At 41.3% G+C, this 15,415-nt stretch overlaps 1 protein-coding gene across 3 annotated transcripts; it reads right to left on the bottom strand.

Annotated features, from left to right (window-relative positions):
* Window positions 1-1,399: 1,399 nt before the first annotated feature.
* LOC136436316 (APOBEC1 complementation factor-like) lies at window positions 1,400-13,670 on the bottom strand. Of its 3 annotated transcripts, none has more exons than XM_066430179.1 (4): window positions 13,381-13,670; window positions 3,433-4,798; window positions 2,903-3,001; window positions 1,400-2,437 (listed from the first exon to the last, which is right to left on the bottom strand). In XM_066430179.1, the coding sequence occupies exons 2-4, from the start codon at window positions 4,792-4,794 to the stop codon at window positions 2,033-2,035; spliced, it is 1,866 nt and encodes a 621-aa protein (XP_066286276.1). In that variant the 5' UTR covers window positions 4,795-4,798; window positions 13,381-13,670; the 3' UTR covers window positions 1,400-2,032. The 3 variants fall into 3 exon arrangements, with proteins under 3 accessions (XP_066286276.1, XP_066286275.1, XP_066286277.1); XM_066430178.1 differs by lacking the exon at window positions 13,381-13,670 and adding an exon at window positions 6,140-6,272; XM_066430180.1 differs by lacking the exon at window positions 13,381-13,670 and adding an exon at window positions 5,968-6,078.
* Between the last annotated feature and the right edge of the window lie 1,745 nt (window positions 13,671-15,415).

The raw sequence follows: 15,415 nt of genomic DNA, 5'->3' as shown, positions 1-15,415 counted from the left end.
TGATGGACGGAACAATCACAATGGGAATCAAATAACACCAAGTTACTGCAACAAGCAAGGGCATTATAATGTCCTTGCAACAAGAAAGGCTTTTTTGGCACTCAGTATCACAACATAAGGCCACTTCTCTGATGTCAAACTTTGAATGAAACTGTACATGATAAAACTCTTTCTGATTGGTCGGCAAACAGCCGATGGCAAACAAGTACAAGGCCTTCCTGAGACAAAGATAAAACCGCTACTTTAGGAATCCCTTGCAAAGGTAAAAGAATAACTTTTAAAAAAGGACAGAAGTAAATACCTTAAAGTGAGCTTGTGTCACACATTTGTGCAACCTGGCACCCTAAAATAAAATCCTCTATAAAAGAGGTTAAATTCCTCATAAAAAGAGAAATACTACAAATATGAACATGCTTAACTATGAGAAAAATTGCTATTTTAGTGCTCATGCTAAGTAAAACTGCATTACACTAAACTATAGGCATGACAAACCTTTAAACAAAGCAAGTGATACACTTAAACAGTGTAGAGCTACTCAACCCTAACAATTCTTGGTGAGGGTAATAGAAGTAACCTTACAGATATTCAAATATGTCATGCCTTTGGAAATGTTACAATGAGATAAAAAGTTTCATAATTGATCTCAAAACAACACTCCCTTATCTCTACATTTAATGATATGAAATTCTACACCTTAACTTATACAATAAAAACAAATGTCGCCTACTTTTGTGTTCCAAATATATGCTCTTAGCTGACAAGTTACCTTTTTTTGTAGCAGAACTGTAAAAAAGTGAGTTAATTCATCTAAAATAACCTTAATTTTCTTAAGGTTTTAGATTCTTAACGTGTCTTTGAATTGGGTAGTTAAAAATTCAATTTAACTCAAGTTCATTCAAGATAGTCCAATTGTGCCTGATAGATTTTTGTTTCACGTTTGGCTTCAAACTTGAAATGTAGGGTTGCTTTTTTTAACACAAGGTGAACAGAACATGAACTAGGATGCAACAAAGGAACTGGATTTTCCTTGGAACAGGCACCATTCCACTTTGCAGGCAGCTATCATAACAAAACTATATTTTGTTGTCAGTGTGCTTCCACAGAGCAATGCCAACCCTACATCATGTATACAACATAGTACTGGCCACTCCATACTAAACCAATAACAGCTACAAGACAATGCAGTATGCTAAAGGTTAGACATTCAATAAGACTACAGAAATGAACATAGCTTAAGATCTTTGGCACTAGGATTTTTCTACATAGTGTTAAGTGCATTTGATAGAACCTTAGGTGATCAACTGAGTCTGATTATCCTAAAATAATTCAGACCACTACTCTAAATTTTTGTAAAGCTAGAATAATACAAATACGCTAAAAATACACTGCAATTAAACTCTCATAGCAGGATTATTTACTATGAATTGTCAATTCATTTTGTGACAAAACTTCAAACATTCAAGGCACATTCTTTTCTATATCAGCACACAACAATACACTAATCACTGGATACTAAGATTTTCTCAACAAATGTTGCAGCTTTGACTAGAAGCATGCTTGAAAAACATGAATTTGCTTTGAAACACTCAAAGCATAAAAATGTGACAATGCTACCAGTAACACCGGGGAGAAATTCTGAACATTCTTTGCCTACAAACCCTCACATCATGCTCATCTAAAAACAAGACTCATTTCTGTCACTTGTTCAACAGTGATACTGAGGTGTGTTGCACTTTAAACAAAGCCAACACCACAGCACTCACTCATTGCTAACCTGCCATAGGCCACACCAATTCAATTCATTGGTTTGCGAATTTAAAAAAAATGCTAAACTGGAAAAAAGGGACAAAAACAGAGCCTGAGGGCGTACACCTTGGTGCACTCAGTTTCAGAGAATGAATACAGTCTAGATTCAAGTTTTCCTCCCAGCCTACTGTTTTCATGATGTCCTCTCTCTAAATTTCCACCTTAGAATTTCATAGAACCAAGAAAATAGATTGGTGTGGCCATACTTTCTTCCGACTGGCTACATTCAATATTGGTACAACTCGTGCTGAGATGCGGCCGCTGCAGCAGCTGCTGCGTACTGGGCGTATCCTTCATACGCGGCGGCGCTGTACACATCCTGGCTCTGCACCTGCCGGGAGGTAGCAGTCGCCAGGGACGCAGCCGACGTCATCGGCACAAACCCGGCCTGTGCGTAAGACGAGGCGTCCTTAGCCAGGGTGTACCCTGCAAGCGGACGCTGGTAGGCGGCACCTGCGGTTGCTGCCATTGCCGCCAGGGGGACCTCGCTGGAGACGTCCAAGGGGATCCCCAGCTGGTTCAGGGTGAATTCGGCAGCAACGCTCTTTGCTTCTTCAATAGACGGAGCCAGCTTTGTGGGCTGGAAGGGCTGGGCACTGGGGTACTGTGAGGCCAGGGCTGGCACCGTCACCTACAGACGAGGGTACAAGAAATGGAAATTGGAGTCATCCTTCAGAGACAGCTAACCAGCTCTCTATGGACTATACCATGCTACTTTCAGGAAGGGGTGTCAGTCTTTAATGCTGTAGTGCCTAAGAATACTGCTATAGGGGGCCCCATAATCACAACCAAAAATAATACCCTCCTCCTTCCTGGAGGTAGAAAAACACATGGTGCACTCATGACCATCTATGTGATAAACACTTCACAGTTTAAGTTTTTAATTCCATATTCCCCATATGTCTCTGGCAATCTTTTGGCAATTGTCTGGCGATCAACAAATATGGCCAAAGCTTGTTGACTGTGAGACAGGGCCTTAGGACTGGGACCCTTTCCAGTAATATGCAAACTGGGTGAGCGACAAAAGCCGGGATTCAAAGTCCTAAACTCTAGATCTAGGGACACAGGTTGAAAAAAGAATATAGTTTGAATGTACCTTGTACAGGAAGAGTTGTCGCTCCCCAGGTCCCATGGTGGAGTGGAGGGAGTACACCGGGGATCCCCACTGGTTCTTCTGGCACATCTCCTCCAACATCTGAGCAAAAACACATATTTTAAGGACACTTAAAGAATGGCCAACCAAACAGGTCTTAGAAATATGAAGTGCACAGTCAAAACTGCCTAAGAAGACCACTGATCAGTAAAACCTGGTCTATGTAGACAGGTCATCACTTTAGATAGAAATGCTTGTGTCAGTTAGAAAAATCATCTATGGGTCCACCAAACAGTGATCACATTGGCCACGTGGTTCTAATGTAGAGGTGGCCACTTGTACAGGTTCATTGTTTGAAAGCTGATTTTGGAACACTAAACGAACTATGATTTGATGCAAGCATATACAGTTTTGGAGATCTGTAAGAGATTTTGTGATAGATTTGAAAGCATTAATCTAAGATATTAAAAAGCATGTCTTAGACAGGCCAAGACTTAGCTTTAAGATGCAGGTCTTCTTCTCGTACTACTGACCTGGTCCAGCGGCACCTGAGGTGCAGACTTGAGGGGCTTCATGGTGAGAGGGTTCGTCGGGGTGAGCTCCATGCCAGGCAGCAGGTCGAACAGCTCCTTCTTCTTCTGCCCGTAGAAGCCGCCCCGGTTGAGACCGTACGAGAAGTAGCCGCGCGATCCACCTGCCCCACGGGCGCCGGCAGCCCCGCGACCACGTACACGCATCACCCCACGAGCTCCGAGAGAGCTCCGGCCCTGGAAACGTAGGTTTGCGGGCGCGAAGGCGGCGGCTGCAGCAGCAGCTGCTGGATAGATGTGTGTGGGCGGGTAAGGCGTTGGAATGTAGTAGTTCTCATAGCCTGTTGGGTAGACCTCCATGGGCATACCCCGGCCGGCGCCGCGCGTGTAACGGACGTAGTTGTCCCTGTCCACCGGTTTGGCTAGAGTTACTTCCACCTGGCAGCCGTCGACGAGCTGCCCGTTGGTGGCATTCATGGCCTTGACCGCCTCTTCCCTGGTTTTGAAGTGGACGAAGGCGTAGTCGCGAATCTTCTTCACGCGCTCGACAGATCCGGGGCTGACCACTTTCTCAAAGCTCTCCTTCAGGCTCTCTTCCGTCGTTGTCAGGAGGAGGTTGCGGACGTACAGCACCTTAACGGATTTCATGATGTCCTCATCAACTTCCACTTCTGGTTCGGCCCAATCAACGGCGATCTGATGCCCCCACAGCTGGATTCGGCCGGGGATGAGCTTCCTGCGTGCCATGGCGGCAGCACGGTGGCTTTCGTACTCGACGAACGCAAATCCGCGATTCTTGGTTTTGTCGGTTGCGCTAGGGTAGACAATCACGTCCACCACTCCCTCTGTGACCTTGGACATCTCTTCTAGGATTTCGTGCTTCTTCTTGTTCTTGGGGATCCCACCCACGAAAAGGCGGCAGTTGTCGACGCTGGGACACACCCCCAGCAGTCTCCCCTTTCTGATTTCATAATTATTGAGTTGCTTGACCGCCCTCTTGGCGTCGTCGCGGGAGGTGTACATGACAAAGGCGTAGCCTCTGTTGTTGCCGTTAAAGTCCATCATGAGTCTCAGTTCGTAGATCTTACCTATGCTCTCGAAGACCGGCACCAGTTCGTCTTCGAACAAATCGCGGGGGATCTTCCCGACAAAGACCTCGCAGCCGCGGCTCGGCGTGACGCCCTCCCACTCTGGCGGGGGGCCGCCGTACTTCCGCTGCCCGTTCTCCTGGATGATGTTGTAGCCTGTGCGCTCCATGAGAGCCAGGAGGGCGGCCTCGTTCTGTGCGCCGGTGATGCCCTGCGGGCCCTGGGAGTTAGCGTCATTCTCGGACATCGTGTGTCCCTGTAGACCCCCTGCTGTCATGCTACTGTAAGGAGAAAAGGGAAAAAAAAACAAGAGTTACAAAATTGCCAAGTATAGGTCATCTAATCTAAACATATGTGAATAACAATTCATAGATAATACTGCCTAACCCCAAAACCAATAATAGAGAATTGGTTGTGAAAAGGCTACTTCAGTGTGCTATATAAAGGTTAAACATTTAAGTACAGCTCAGCACAGTTCTTTTCTACTTACAAAACTTGCAAATCAGCCTCCTGATCCAAAACCCACCTTTTCTCAGAAAATATTGAAGGAATGGGTCTTTCATACGTCATTGTCTATCATTATGAAAAGCTATTAACATCTTCCTTGACAACGTGGCATCTTAATATACCAAACCAAACAATGTTGGCGTGGATTTCAGTAGCATTGCTTAAATGTAATGGAAAAGGTTAGACATAGGGAAAACAGGTTGTTTCAAAGGAGTTCCCAATAAAAGACAAGTTGAGAAAACTTCGACACTTGTTGGCCCAAAACGCATAAGATATACGGTATGGTAAAAACGACCTGCTTTGGATATGGAAGGTCAAGGTGAAGTATGTTCTTGTACAATCGTATAAATATAGAACCTACAGACATCACCATTCTTCTGTAACACATAAGGACGGGGTCTAGGGACTGCTTAGAACCTCTTAGAGCCAAGTAGACGTTCTAAAGCAGCTTGGAATTATACTTTAAGCCTTTCTTGAGTCCATATCCATGCCTGAACTATGTAGCAAAATGGCCGACTTGGGCTCCACCCACCAACTGCACTATGACCAAACTGTCAACATGTTTGTGCACGGGGGGACCAAAGTGCAACGTACGCGACACTTTTTTTCCATGAGCCAGCAAAACTTTTTACCAACCTCTAACACGAAGAACCTACAAAATAATGTTTTGATGTGATCTCAACAAGAAACCACCAATACAATAACAATGTTGTTTTTTGCTTGAGAACCATAAAAATCCAACTGTATCTACTATGTACCATGGCTATATCTGGACAAGGCGACTCGCAGGAATGCTTCTCTCATTACTGCATCTTGTACATGTTGTAAATCCAATAGCTTGTTAAGTTACGTACACAAACAGACCTAACACACCTACAAACATAGAATCACATGCAGATTGGAACTAGGAAGGGTAAAAAAACACTCAAAAACGCGCACTCACTTCTTCCCAACACGGCCGACCTTTGAGTGTGCTGCATAGGCCTGGGTAACAACCAAGCTATCTGCAAACACCCCATAGAAAAGGCTCACTAGGTTAAAGATAAACTTTGCTGTTTTGTAACCGCACCATCAGGGTGTGGTCTGAAACCCAGAATGTCACATTCGTCACTTACCCAGTCTCCATTTGTAAAAAAAGGGCTGTCCTTGATTGTCCCAAGAGCTGATAAAATTAAAGCAAATTTCTGATGAATTAGCTGGATCGTCGACTGAATGCTATCTCGAGTGCCGCTAGTGTATTTGTAGTAAAGACCATGTGACCAGTTATGAGATAATTACAAACTGTGTAAATTTTCTTTGGATCGATATTTAACCTCGGGGTTGTTCTAGAAAGGCATAAAAGGGGGAAGGGGGGGATGGCATCTTAAAAACTGACCACCTGTAGATGTTAATTTTAATCACATTGTACCGCAGAGTTTAGGTTGGTCTAAGACTATCACATCAAAAAACGTATCTTTATGGTTGTTGAGCTATTAGGTGACCTGTATGACAGTCTGACCGTTTGTGTCGTCATGAATTAAATTGAAATCATAGGCATTTATGATAAACCTCTTTATCATATATATTCTATACGTATTGTCATTGATAAAACCTGAGTGTATGGTTGTACTAAACAGCATAAAAATGTCAATGAAGGTTAGACATCCAGGTAATGAGAGGCTCAATACAAATTAAAGTTTCTCAAGCAGCTGCATAAGTTTTGAAAACTTCTCTAGTTGCTTGAAAACTTATCCACTTGCTTTAAAGTTTAAGAATTTATACAGTTACTTGAGTAACTTTTACATAGAATTTTCAAAAGAAAACATCTTTTATAGCAAACTGCAACATAAAATCCATAGTAAACTGCAACTACTTGTGCTGTTATCAGTTTTCAGAGATAAACACAGTATCAGTGGGTTGCCTCCCATCTTGATTTAGGGATTAGTGATAATGTCATACCATTATCCAATCAATGCATTCACCTGTCTAATGCATACAGCAAAATCTAAACAATTGAAGTAAATATGTACAAGAAACTTATCTAGGGATTGAACACCAGTAATATCATTAGCAGAGCTGAGCTAATTACCTAGATTCTACAAAACAAGCCTGCCAAAACTGTAAATTTATAAACCCATTGCAACTCTGTGCCAAGAAGATCAGAAAAATTTGATAAGTTTAAAGTACTTGACCAGAAACTTCAACCCAAAGCAGCGTTTTTCTCTATCATGTAATTGGTTAGTCCTCTACTGTCATACTGCCTAATCATATACAGTCAAACCTGTACATGTGTCCACCTCTACATAAGAATGACATAGCCAATGACCACTTTTAGTGGTCCCTTATTAATTTTTCCCATTGACACAAGCATTACAAATCTTGTTTTCAGTGACCAACTGTCCACATATACAGGTACAAGATTTTGTCGGTCCCCTGCGTGGTCTTCTTGAGCTTTTACTCTATAACCAATACAGATTTAATGCTGAAAGGCTATCCCCAAAGGCAGAAAGTTAAGCATACCCGTAAGAAAAATTCCTGGATATGAATTCCTAAATACTGTAATCACCAATTGTTTTATATGCCAGAGCCTACCAACCAACTTTCAAATTAACTTGTGTCTTTCCTTCTCTTTTCAAGTTAATGCTGTTCACAAGTAACCTGAATATCAACCAACAAACCAGGTAACACCTGCAATGATTGGTTGGAAGATTTCGCGTCCAAAAGTAGGGGGCAATCATAGCAGGCAGATAACTATTGACCAAATAACAACATGGATCTTCTGGCTTACTTTAATACACCTCAGTTGCTCAGGTGCAAAATTTCTCATAAGAGAATGTTTATGACCAAACTCTATGTACCATATAACCATCACACTACTATACATACATGTCCAATGTTAATAAATTATTACAAGACTTTGTTTATCATATAGCCATAAAACAGTTTGAAAAGTTATAGACTGCTCTTCATTTAAAGGAGATAAAGGTAAAAAAAGGCAGGTGTGACAATTACAATCTTTTTGTGTACTCACAACACAATGAGGTTACTAACTGATAGAAGTTCTTTATACTTATAAGTTATATACTATCAGATAAAATGAAAAGGTTTGGTTGCTATTGCAATCAGTGGTACTGAAGAATTCCATAGAATTAGTCCATAGCAGGTATATATAGAAGTATCCAACTTTATGATATATTTCCAAAGTACTACATACCACAGGTTCTGGTGACAGATTTATATGTATGTGGTTAATAACTGATGCTCATAATTCATTTGGTCACCATGAACATGGACGGGACATTTTTCTGATAAACTCCTGAAACTTGTGAAAGACATACATGTAAGTTGATGCTTAAAACTTTTGTTCAGCAAAGTTCAAACCAGAGGGTACTTGGAATCCTGGTTACTCTTCTTTCCTTACTCCACATTGTGCCATGTGTGACAGACGTGCTCTGGGTCAACGATCCAAAGTTCAACCATCACATGAATGTCATGTGATTGTAACCTTCTTCTATATTTAAAGCAAAAATGCTTTATATGCTTGAATCTCACATGTTTGAGAGATTGCAATGCCTGTGGGTGGAACCTAGCTCTTGTTAAGGAAAATACTACATCAAAACAAACTTCATTTGGAAGAAAAGTTTGTTCTGTAACGGCCAACTTTTTTTACAACCATGTGGTTAAATATTTGCTCTTGCCACGTTGCAAAGAATCTTGCATTGCCACATAAGGCACAGGTCACTCCCACGCATTCAGGTAAGGTTCACTCTTTTTATCAACCTGCGATCAGCTCATGCAGAGCGAGAAAGGAGTTTGCTGTTTGCTGAGGACATGGTTCACCTACTACCAAGTTGCCATGCAGATGGGTAAACTAAGACACCTTGATGTTGAAATATTGCCATAAGGTTTATGAAAATAAAGAAGACATTTTAAACAGCTGTCACAATGATTTTGCTGTATTCTTTAGATTTGTGCATCACTGATAAGACGTGCTTTTAATCAAAGCAACATGATTGGTAATTGTTGGTTTGAAAAAGGTTTTCGTTGAATAAAAATTCACTGCTACAAGATGAATTTTAGGAATCTGTTCAACTTATCAAATCAATGGATTTTTCCAAACTATGAAGTGTTTTCCCCTAAGGAGATATCATTAATTCAACTCTCTTTTATTTTCTTCAAAACCAAAATCGCTGTTGTACATGCAGCCAACCCCTGGTCTCAACGACCACTCAATGGACTGAGGAAAACTTAAAGAAGGCTGGGGGTGGTTGTTCCATACAGGAGGGTCTTAACTATGTAAAATTGGATCAGACATTATTAATGTGGCTGGACAGGGTTGGCTGTGTCAGGTGGTTGGCCAGCCAGGTTTGGCTGTACATTTAAAAATTTTACCTTCTTCTGAACATAGCTGTACTGTAAATGTTGTTCATTTAAAAGTGTTAAAGATACCACAATTTTTAACTCGATCTTGCAAAAATTTACAGTTTATTACAGTAGTTTCTGATGATTTATTTGTTACTTTGTGGCTAGCAAATGGTGGGAGCTGTTAACCTGTTTTCTTATTCAAAATGGTAATTTGGCTGCAACAAGTAAATTGGTCGAACTTCATCACAAATCCAGGCTGCTGAAGCAAGTACTGAAACTGCTGAGGGTGAAGGACTAGAGCAGGTTGCACTTGTTGGCTCCATGCACTTTTACCATCCATGGCACACATCTTGTGAAAGCACACACAGGTACAAACACAGGCATAATGGCTGGTGGTACTTCACATCCCACTGTTACCAGGCTTCAACACCATTTATCTGCTGAACTTTTCACATCTGACAGCACCACCCCCTTCCATGATTGACACGTGTATTGTCCTCTGCATATTGTAACTCGGCGTTACTAGATTAGCCATCGTTTCTATTGAAATAGCAGTTGGGGAAGTTAAACATTAAGCAATTGGTCTGTTAGCACGACCGCCTCGGCAAACAGTGCGGAGCAATGAGAGGTCACGGGGTTGCCACGTTAACTGGCCGCCATTTTGGGAATAGGTGTTGTAACGGTTCCGATGTATGAAAAGATTAAACTTGTGTCAAAAATAAAAGTTAACTATGAACAAAATTATGCAAGCCCTCTGAGACTGATCAACTTTTGAAATGTCAGCCAAAGATGGAAAAGAGTCCCAAGACTGGTACCATTGGTCTATTTCATGGCATTATTGTTCTTTTTAATCTGCAAGGTGTAGGAACAACTGTTGGGACAACAGGGCTTAGCAGGCTTTATTTGGTAAACATCAATAAAAAGCCTTTTCAGATGTTCAGACACAATAAAGAACACGTCTCCATGCTTTGAAAGCTTTGCTGATCATTGATAACCCAAGTTTACAATGAAACCTTTCACCCTTACTCAAAGAGTGAAAATCATTTATCAGAATCTGTATCGTATAGCAACATTGTGAGAAGACACATAAGGCATTGGGGAAAATGTGTTTCTGGATAACCAACCAACCAACCAACCCAAACAATAACCTACCAACTCTAGCCTTTTTGGGGTTGATTGCTGGCAAGGGACTTGAAATTGTTGATCTGACATATGAGTGATGAAAACGTTGTGAAATCCGTTTCCAACTAATTCTCCTCATTTCTGCTTGCACAATGTATGACTGTATGATAAAATTGTGATGTTGAAAATACATGCATTTCAGTTTCACATTGTTACATCACTTTGGAAAAAATCTGAAGAAAGAAAAGAGAAGATAGCCATAACCAGACATACAACATTTCTAAGGCCTAAGCAACTGTTACATTCAAGAAAACGTTGTGATGCCAAGAATTGAAAATCCTCCATAAGCATCAGAATCAGCATTGCTTGTATTGAGTCCACTAAGAAATAAAGACTTCATTTCACTTGAACTACATATCTCCTTGCCTTCAAAATGATGTTAAAGTTCACTGAAATTCAGAATACACATATCTTACATTGATATTTCTTCAATGAAAGAGTTATACTTATTATGTTTTGGAGATTCTTCATTCTTTATATGAGTACGAAGGGTTTTGCTTGTGATTTTTCTGAAGAATTACCACATTACCAAAGAATCAAATGGTAGTAGCCTTTGTACGAAAACAAAAAATTGATTACATAAAAGATTAACATGGATGCAAACAAAGGAATGATGCTATCTTCTTTGTTGGTCAGTTAGTTGCAAACAGTATAATTGATTGGTCTATTGTCTAACACCATGCCCTAAACAGTCTGCACTACAGGAGGCTACTAGTACTTAACTATCCTTCACCTCTCTCTGACCTCTCCACACTTTCTAGCAAATCCTTTGTGCAATCAAAACAGTTACACAATGCACAGGTAGGGGGAAGGGACAACTGGGGGATCTTGTTTTCATCCAGTGCTGTAAGTTTAAATTGTATATGTAGGCCATCCCCTTTCGGTCAAACAGACCCGTTGTCTAAGGACTTTATGGTGTGTAATTCTTACCCCATCTATCATCATTTGCAGACATGATGGCAAAGCAGGTCTGGGCTCTAAATGGCCCCACCCATGACACTTTAGCAGTTAATAACTGCCATTACAGGGACCACAGTAATTCTCTACAGGCTTGAAGTACCAGACATGAAAACAAGGATAAACGAAAGATTGAAATACAGTAGTCTGGTCCTCATATTGTTGAACCTTGTTCCTGGTCATTTCTGCTGGATACAGAACAAATTTAATGCTATGCACCATATCAACCACCTCTACATAATGACCACCTTGCCAATGGGACCACTTTTTCCTTTGGCACAAGAATTGTGAACCTTGTGACCTCCTATCCACATAGACCAGATCTTATTGGTCCTTTTGGGCAGTTTTGATTGTAGTAAGGAACTGGAAACAAATATTTTGATGAAAAAGGTGCCACAATATTCTGTTCTTCCCTTGGAATGAGGTTCATCTGAAAAAAATATTTTGCAAAAAGAAGGCTGATCTCTTATGCTTTTCAAGAAAGACCACAAAACAGAGGGAACTGAGAATCCAGCAACCTTGTTGATAGTTTACATACCCTATTTTGTAGTAGCTACAGTGTGGTCCATCAAAATATCTCAATGCTTTGAAAACTAGTGTACAACTAGCCAGATCAGCACAACACTTAAATGCACTAATGCTGTCCTTGATTTTAGAGGTCGGTACAGCCTTCAAAGGAGTCAGTCAATGTAGTAGCAAGATGTTACATGTTTCTGGTGTTGAAAGGCTTCAACACTGAGATGTATAAATGTGGTTCTATCATCAACAGTTTAAAATCCCAAAAAGCAATCTCAAGAATCACAAGTTCAAAGCATTAAAAAGGTGACACTGTAGTTACAAGGCATATTGCAATATGGACTCCATGGAAACAAATTAATATCAAGATTAAAACCTTTGCTAAGATTGATAATGCTTGGGTAAGACCTTGTCTGTGCCATTTTGAGCACTATCTTAGGCTGTATGCACACATTTGGATTTAATTTTTCTCGGCTTGATAATTAAGTTTGTCAACACATGCTTTACAACATAAACAGACGATAAAGCGAACCCAGGCGATTTTCTGGCTCGTTAGGCGCTGGGTTTAGCAGTTGGGAGACAATTGAGAGGATGGGCCGAGCTATCCGCCCCCTACTGGGCTAGATCAAACACTCACAGCAGGCCACCATGCTCTGGCGGAGCCGGCGATTCCCTAATGTAAACAGGCGCAGATTTTATACACTGATATACGGGCAATTTTGAAATTCATCCCGCTGTACTCGTGTCACCGGCATTGGTCATCAACCGAGCATTACAAGCTATACAAGTCAGAGCATGGCGTAAGGCCTGTATGGGACACTTTAAACAACGGTTCGGCTTGGATACGGCCGGGTAAGAGTCGATGAAAGACATGCTGGGCGTGAAGGTTAGTTCCTTCGTCTGAAAAACACCTGTGGGTCAACAAAAGTTCACCCAGTTGGGCCCACAGTGAGCAAACACAGGAGAATTCGTTTGGTTTCGCAGGAGAGATGTTACAAGCAGAGGCGGCCGAGGGGTCGTTTGACCGAGAGGACAACTCTCAACTCGGATAAAGAATAGTCGCAATCCTCACACAATGCAAGCACACAGAGATATTCAGTGTGAAGATATCAATTCTGATAAATTTTACATGGCTATCAGCTAAGCTGGAAAACATGACTCAGTCATCTGAACTTGGCAAAACTACTTCGAATATTCATGACGGGACAATATAACGTCGTCCCAAACCTTTGAACAATGTTCTCTCAACTATGTTATACATGCGCACCAATTCTTCCTAAAATCACATGTAAAACCACACAAAAACATGAAAATTGTCTCGCATACGTACAAGACGGAGCTAATGGTAGCTACCCACCTGTAAAGCTTGGGGCGAAGTGGGCGGTGGGTCGAAAGGGTCAATCTCTTCGCATCGGGTCGAGATCTGGACTTTGTGCCGGCCGAGGCACACAAGATTGCACGTGATTTCAACTCCCCCTTCCAGCCCAAAAGAGTATGAACCCTCCTCTTCCTTCGAGACGCTGCAGATCAAAAATTCTGACCAAAAGTTTAACACAGTGTGTGGGGAAAACAGACAAAACGATCGTCTCTTGCGCCAGTCACAAGTCAAGAAAGTTTGCTTTTCCCTCCCCTGATGACGTCATGATAGTTGTCCTTGTCAGACACAGGGACGTCCCTAACTATATTTGATGATAATCTTTCAACTTCCACCTTCAACGAAGACATGTAGTTGTAAAATTAAAACTAAATTATGTATCTTTCTACGGAACATTTAATCAAGGACGAGATTTGATAAGAATCAAGAAAATCAGATAGAGACATGATACAGGCACTTGTTGCGCTCATCTTCGAACAGACCCCAATGAGTCAGGTGCATTTCCTAACGGGGCAGGTACACATTGAACAATCCTGGCAATGAATGGGCGTGTTAGAAAAGCAAACTTCTGCGCGCAGTTGTGTTTTACGTACTGGAACAAGATCCTGCATTGTGTGATCCTTGAGCTGTGGTGAATGTTAGAAGTGTCAATTTAAAATATTCGTTATGAAATAGGTGAAATAAATGTTAACGGACTATCGGGCCCGTTAATGAGAGTTTGTTTGCAATTTCTTGCTCAAGAGCTAATTTCACCATGTGACAGTATTCAGTAGATATACAGACGGTGTAATATAACAATGGTGATATGTAGAACAAGTGGCTATTCTAATAAGAACTGGTATGGAATGAAAATGTTTTTTTTGGGGTTGACTTTTTTTAAGCAGTGGAAGATGAAGGCCGTTTTCTGTTATGAGTGGGTTTTGTGAAGTCAATTATGGAATTCGAATAGGCATTGAAAAACAAATTACGATTTGAGTTTTCTTCGGAGCTACGTCCGTGCAAGAAGGTTTAAAATCCTTGGCCTGTGCCGCGCTTCGCTTAGAGGTAACGTCGAAATGAAATTTTGACAAACAGAAAAGGAGACTGCGAAAATACAAATACTATCTACCATTTTATTCCTAACGGTACAAACACTTTGTAAATTCAATGATAATGAAGTTTACTGCATAATCATGCCCAACTGGGGCTAAATGCATTAGTTAGGTGCCTAGACAATGATAAGAAAACTAAGCTATGCTTTATCTATTTCTATGATTTACATGTTTCTTCTATCTTCTTGAACCCGACGTGTAAACAAATTTTAATCAAGATGCAGTGAGAATTGAGTCTACAGGCACTTTCAGTTTTGTGAATTAGTACCCAAAGAAACTAGAGATAACGTTTACAAGAACTTATATCTTATCAAAGTTTGTAACATGTCACACTTATAGATTTTGTACCAGCATAACGTTTCCCCTTGTATTCACCTGACGAGACTACCCATTCTAAAGGCGGAAATAGTGTGACCCGAGACAGCCCGTTGAGTATATCATGTTGAGTGAATGTTGGGCGTCAGTCCCCGCCCCTCCTCCTGGCTAAACACCACCACAATGTGCACGCGTCTCGCTGTTTACACCTGATCACGACACTGACCGCAGTGACAGGTCACCTGTGCCGTGAAACATCACGGTGTTGGTTTCCATTCTTGTGCGGCGTGGTGCGCAGTTAAGGACCGGGTGGTTCTACATGGGGTGAAGTTACATAAAACAGCGAGGGTGCTAAGTCAACCTCAGGACCGTGACGAAAGATAACAGGGAAACGATTAAGAGACATTTAGAAGAACACCAAAAGACTACGTTTCTTTCTACTGAAATCACAAAACCCACGCATGACGCAGATCGTGAGTTACTTCATTGCCTACTGCCTTCAAAGACGAAGTCTAACACCACAATAGTAAATGTACCTTTTGTTGTTTAGAAATAAGTGGTATGCACTCCATTATTACATTCGCCGAGAAGGTTATGTTTTGCACAGCGTT

This window comes from Branchiostoma lanceolatum, chromosome 6 (assembly GCF_035083965.1).
Source record: "Branchiostoma lanceolatum isolate klBraLanc5 chromosome 6, klBraLanc5.hap2, whole genome shotgun sequence".
In the NCBI taxonomy this organism is placed as follows: domain Eukaryota; kingdom Metazoa; phylum Chordata; class Leptocardii; order Amphioxiformes; family Branchiostomatidae; genus Branchiostoma; species Branchiostoma lanceolatum.
This window is presented reverse-complemented; position numbering and strand designations above follow the sequence as displayed.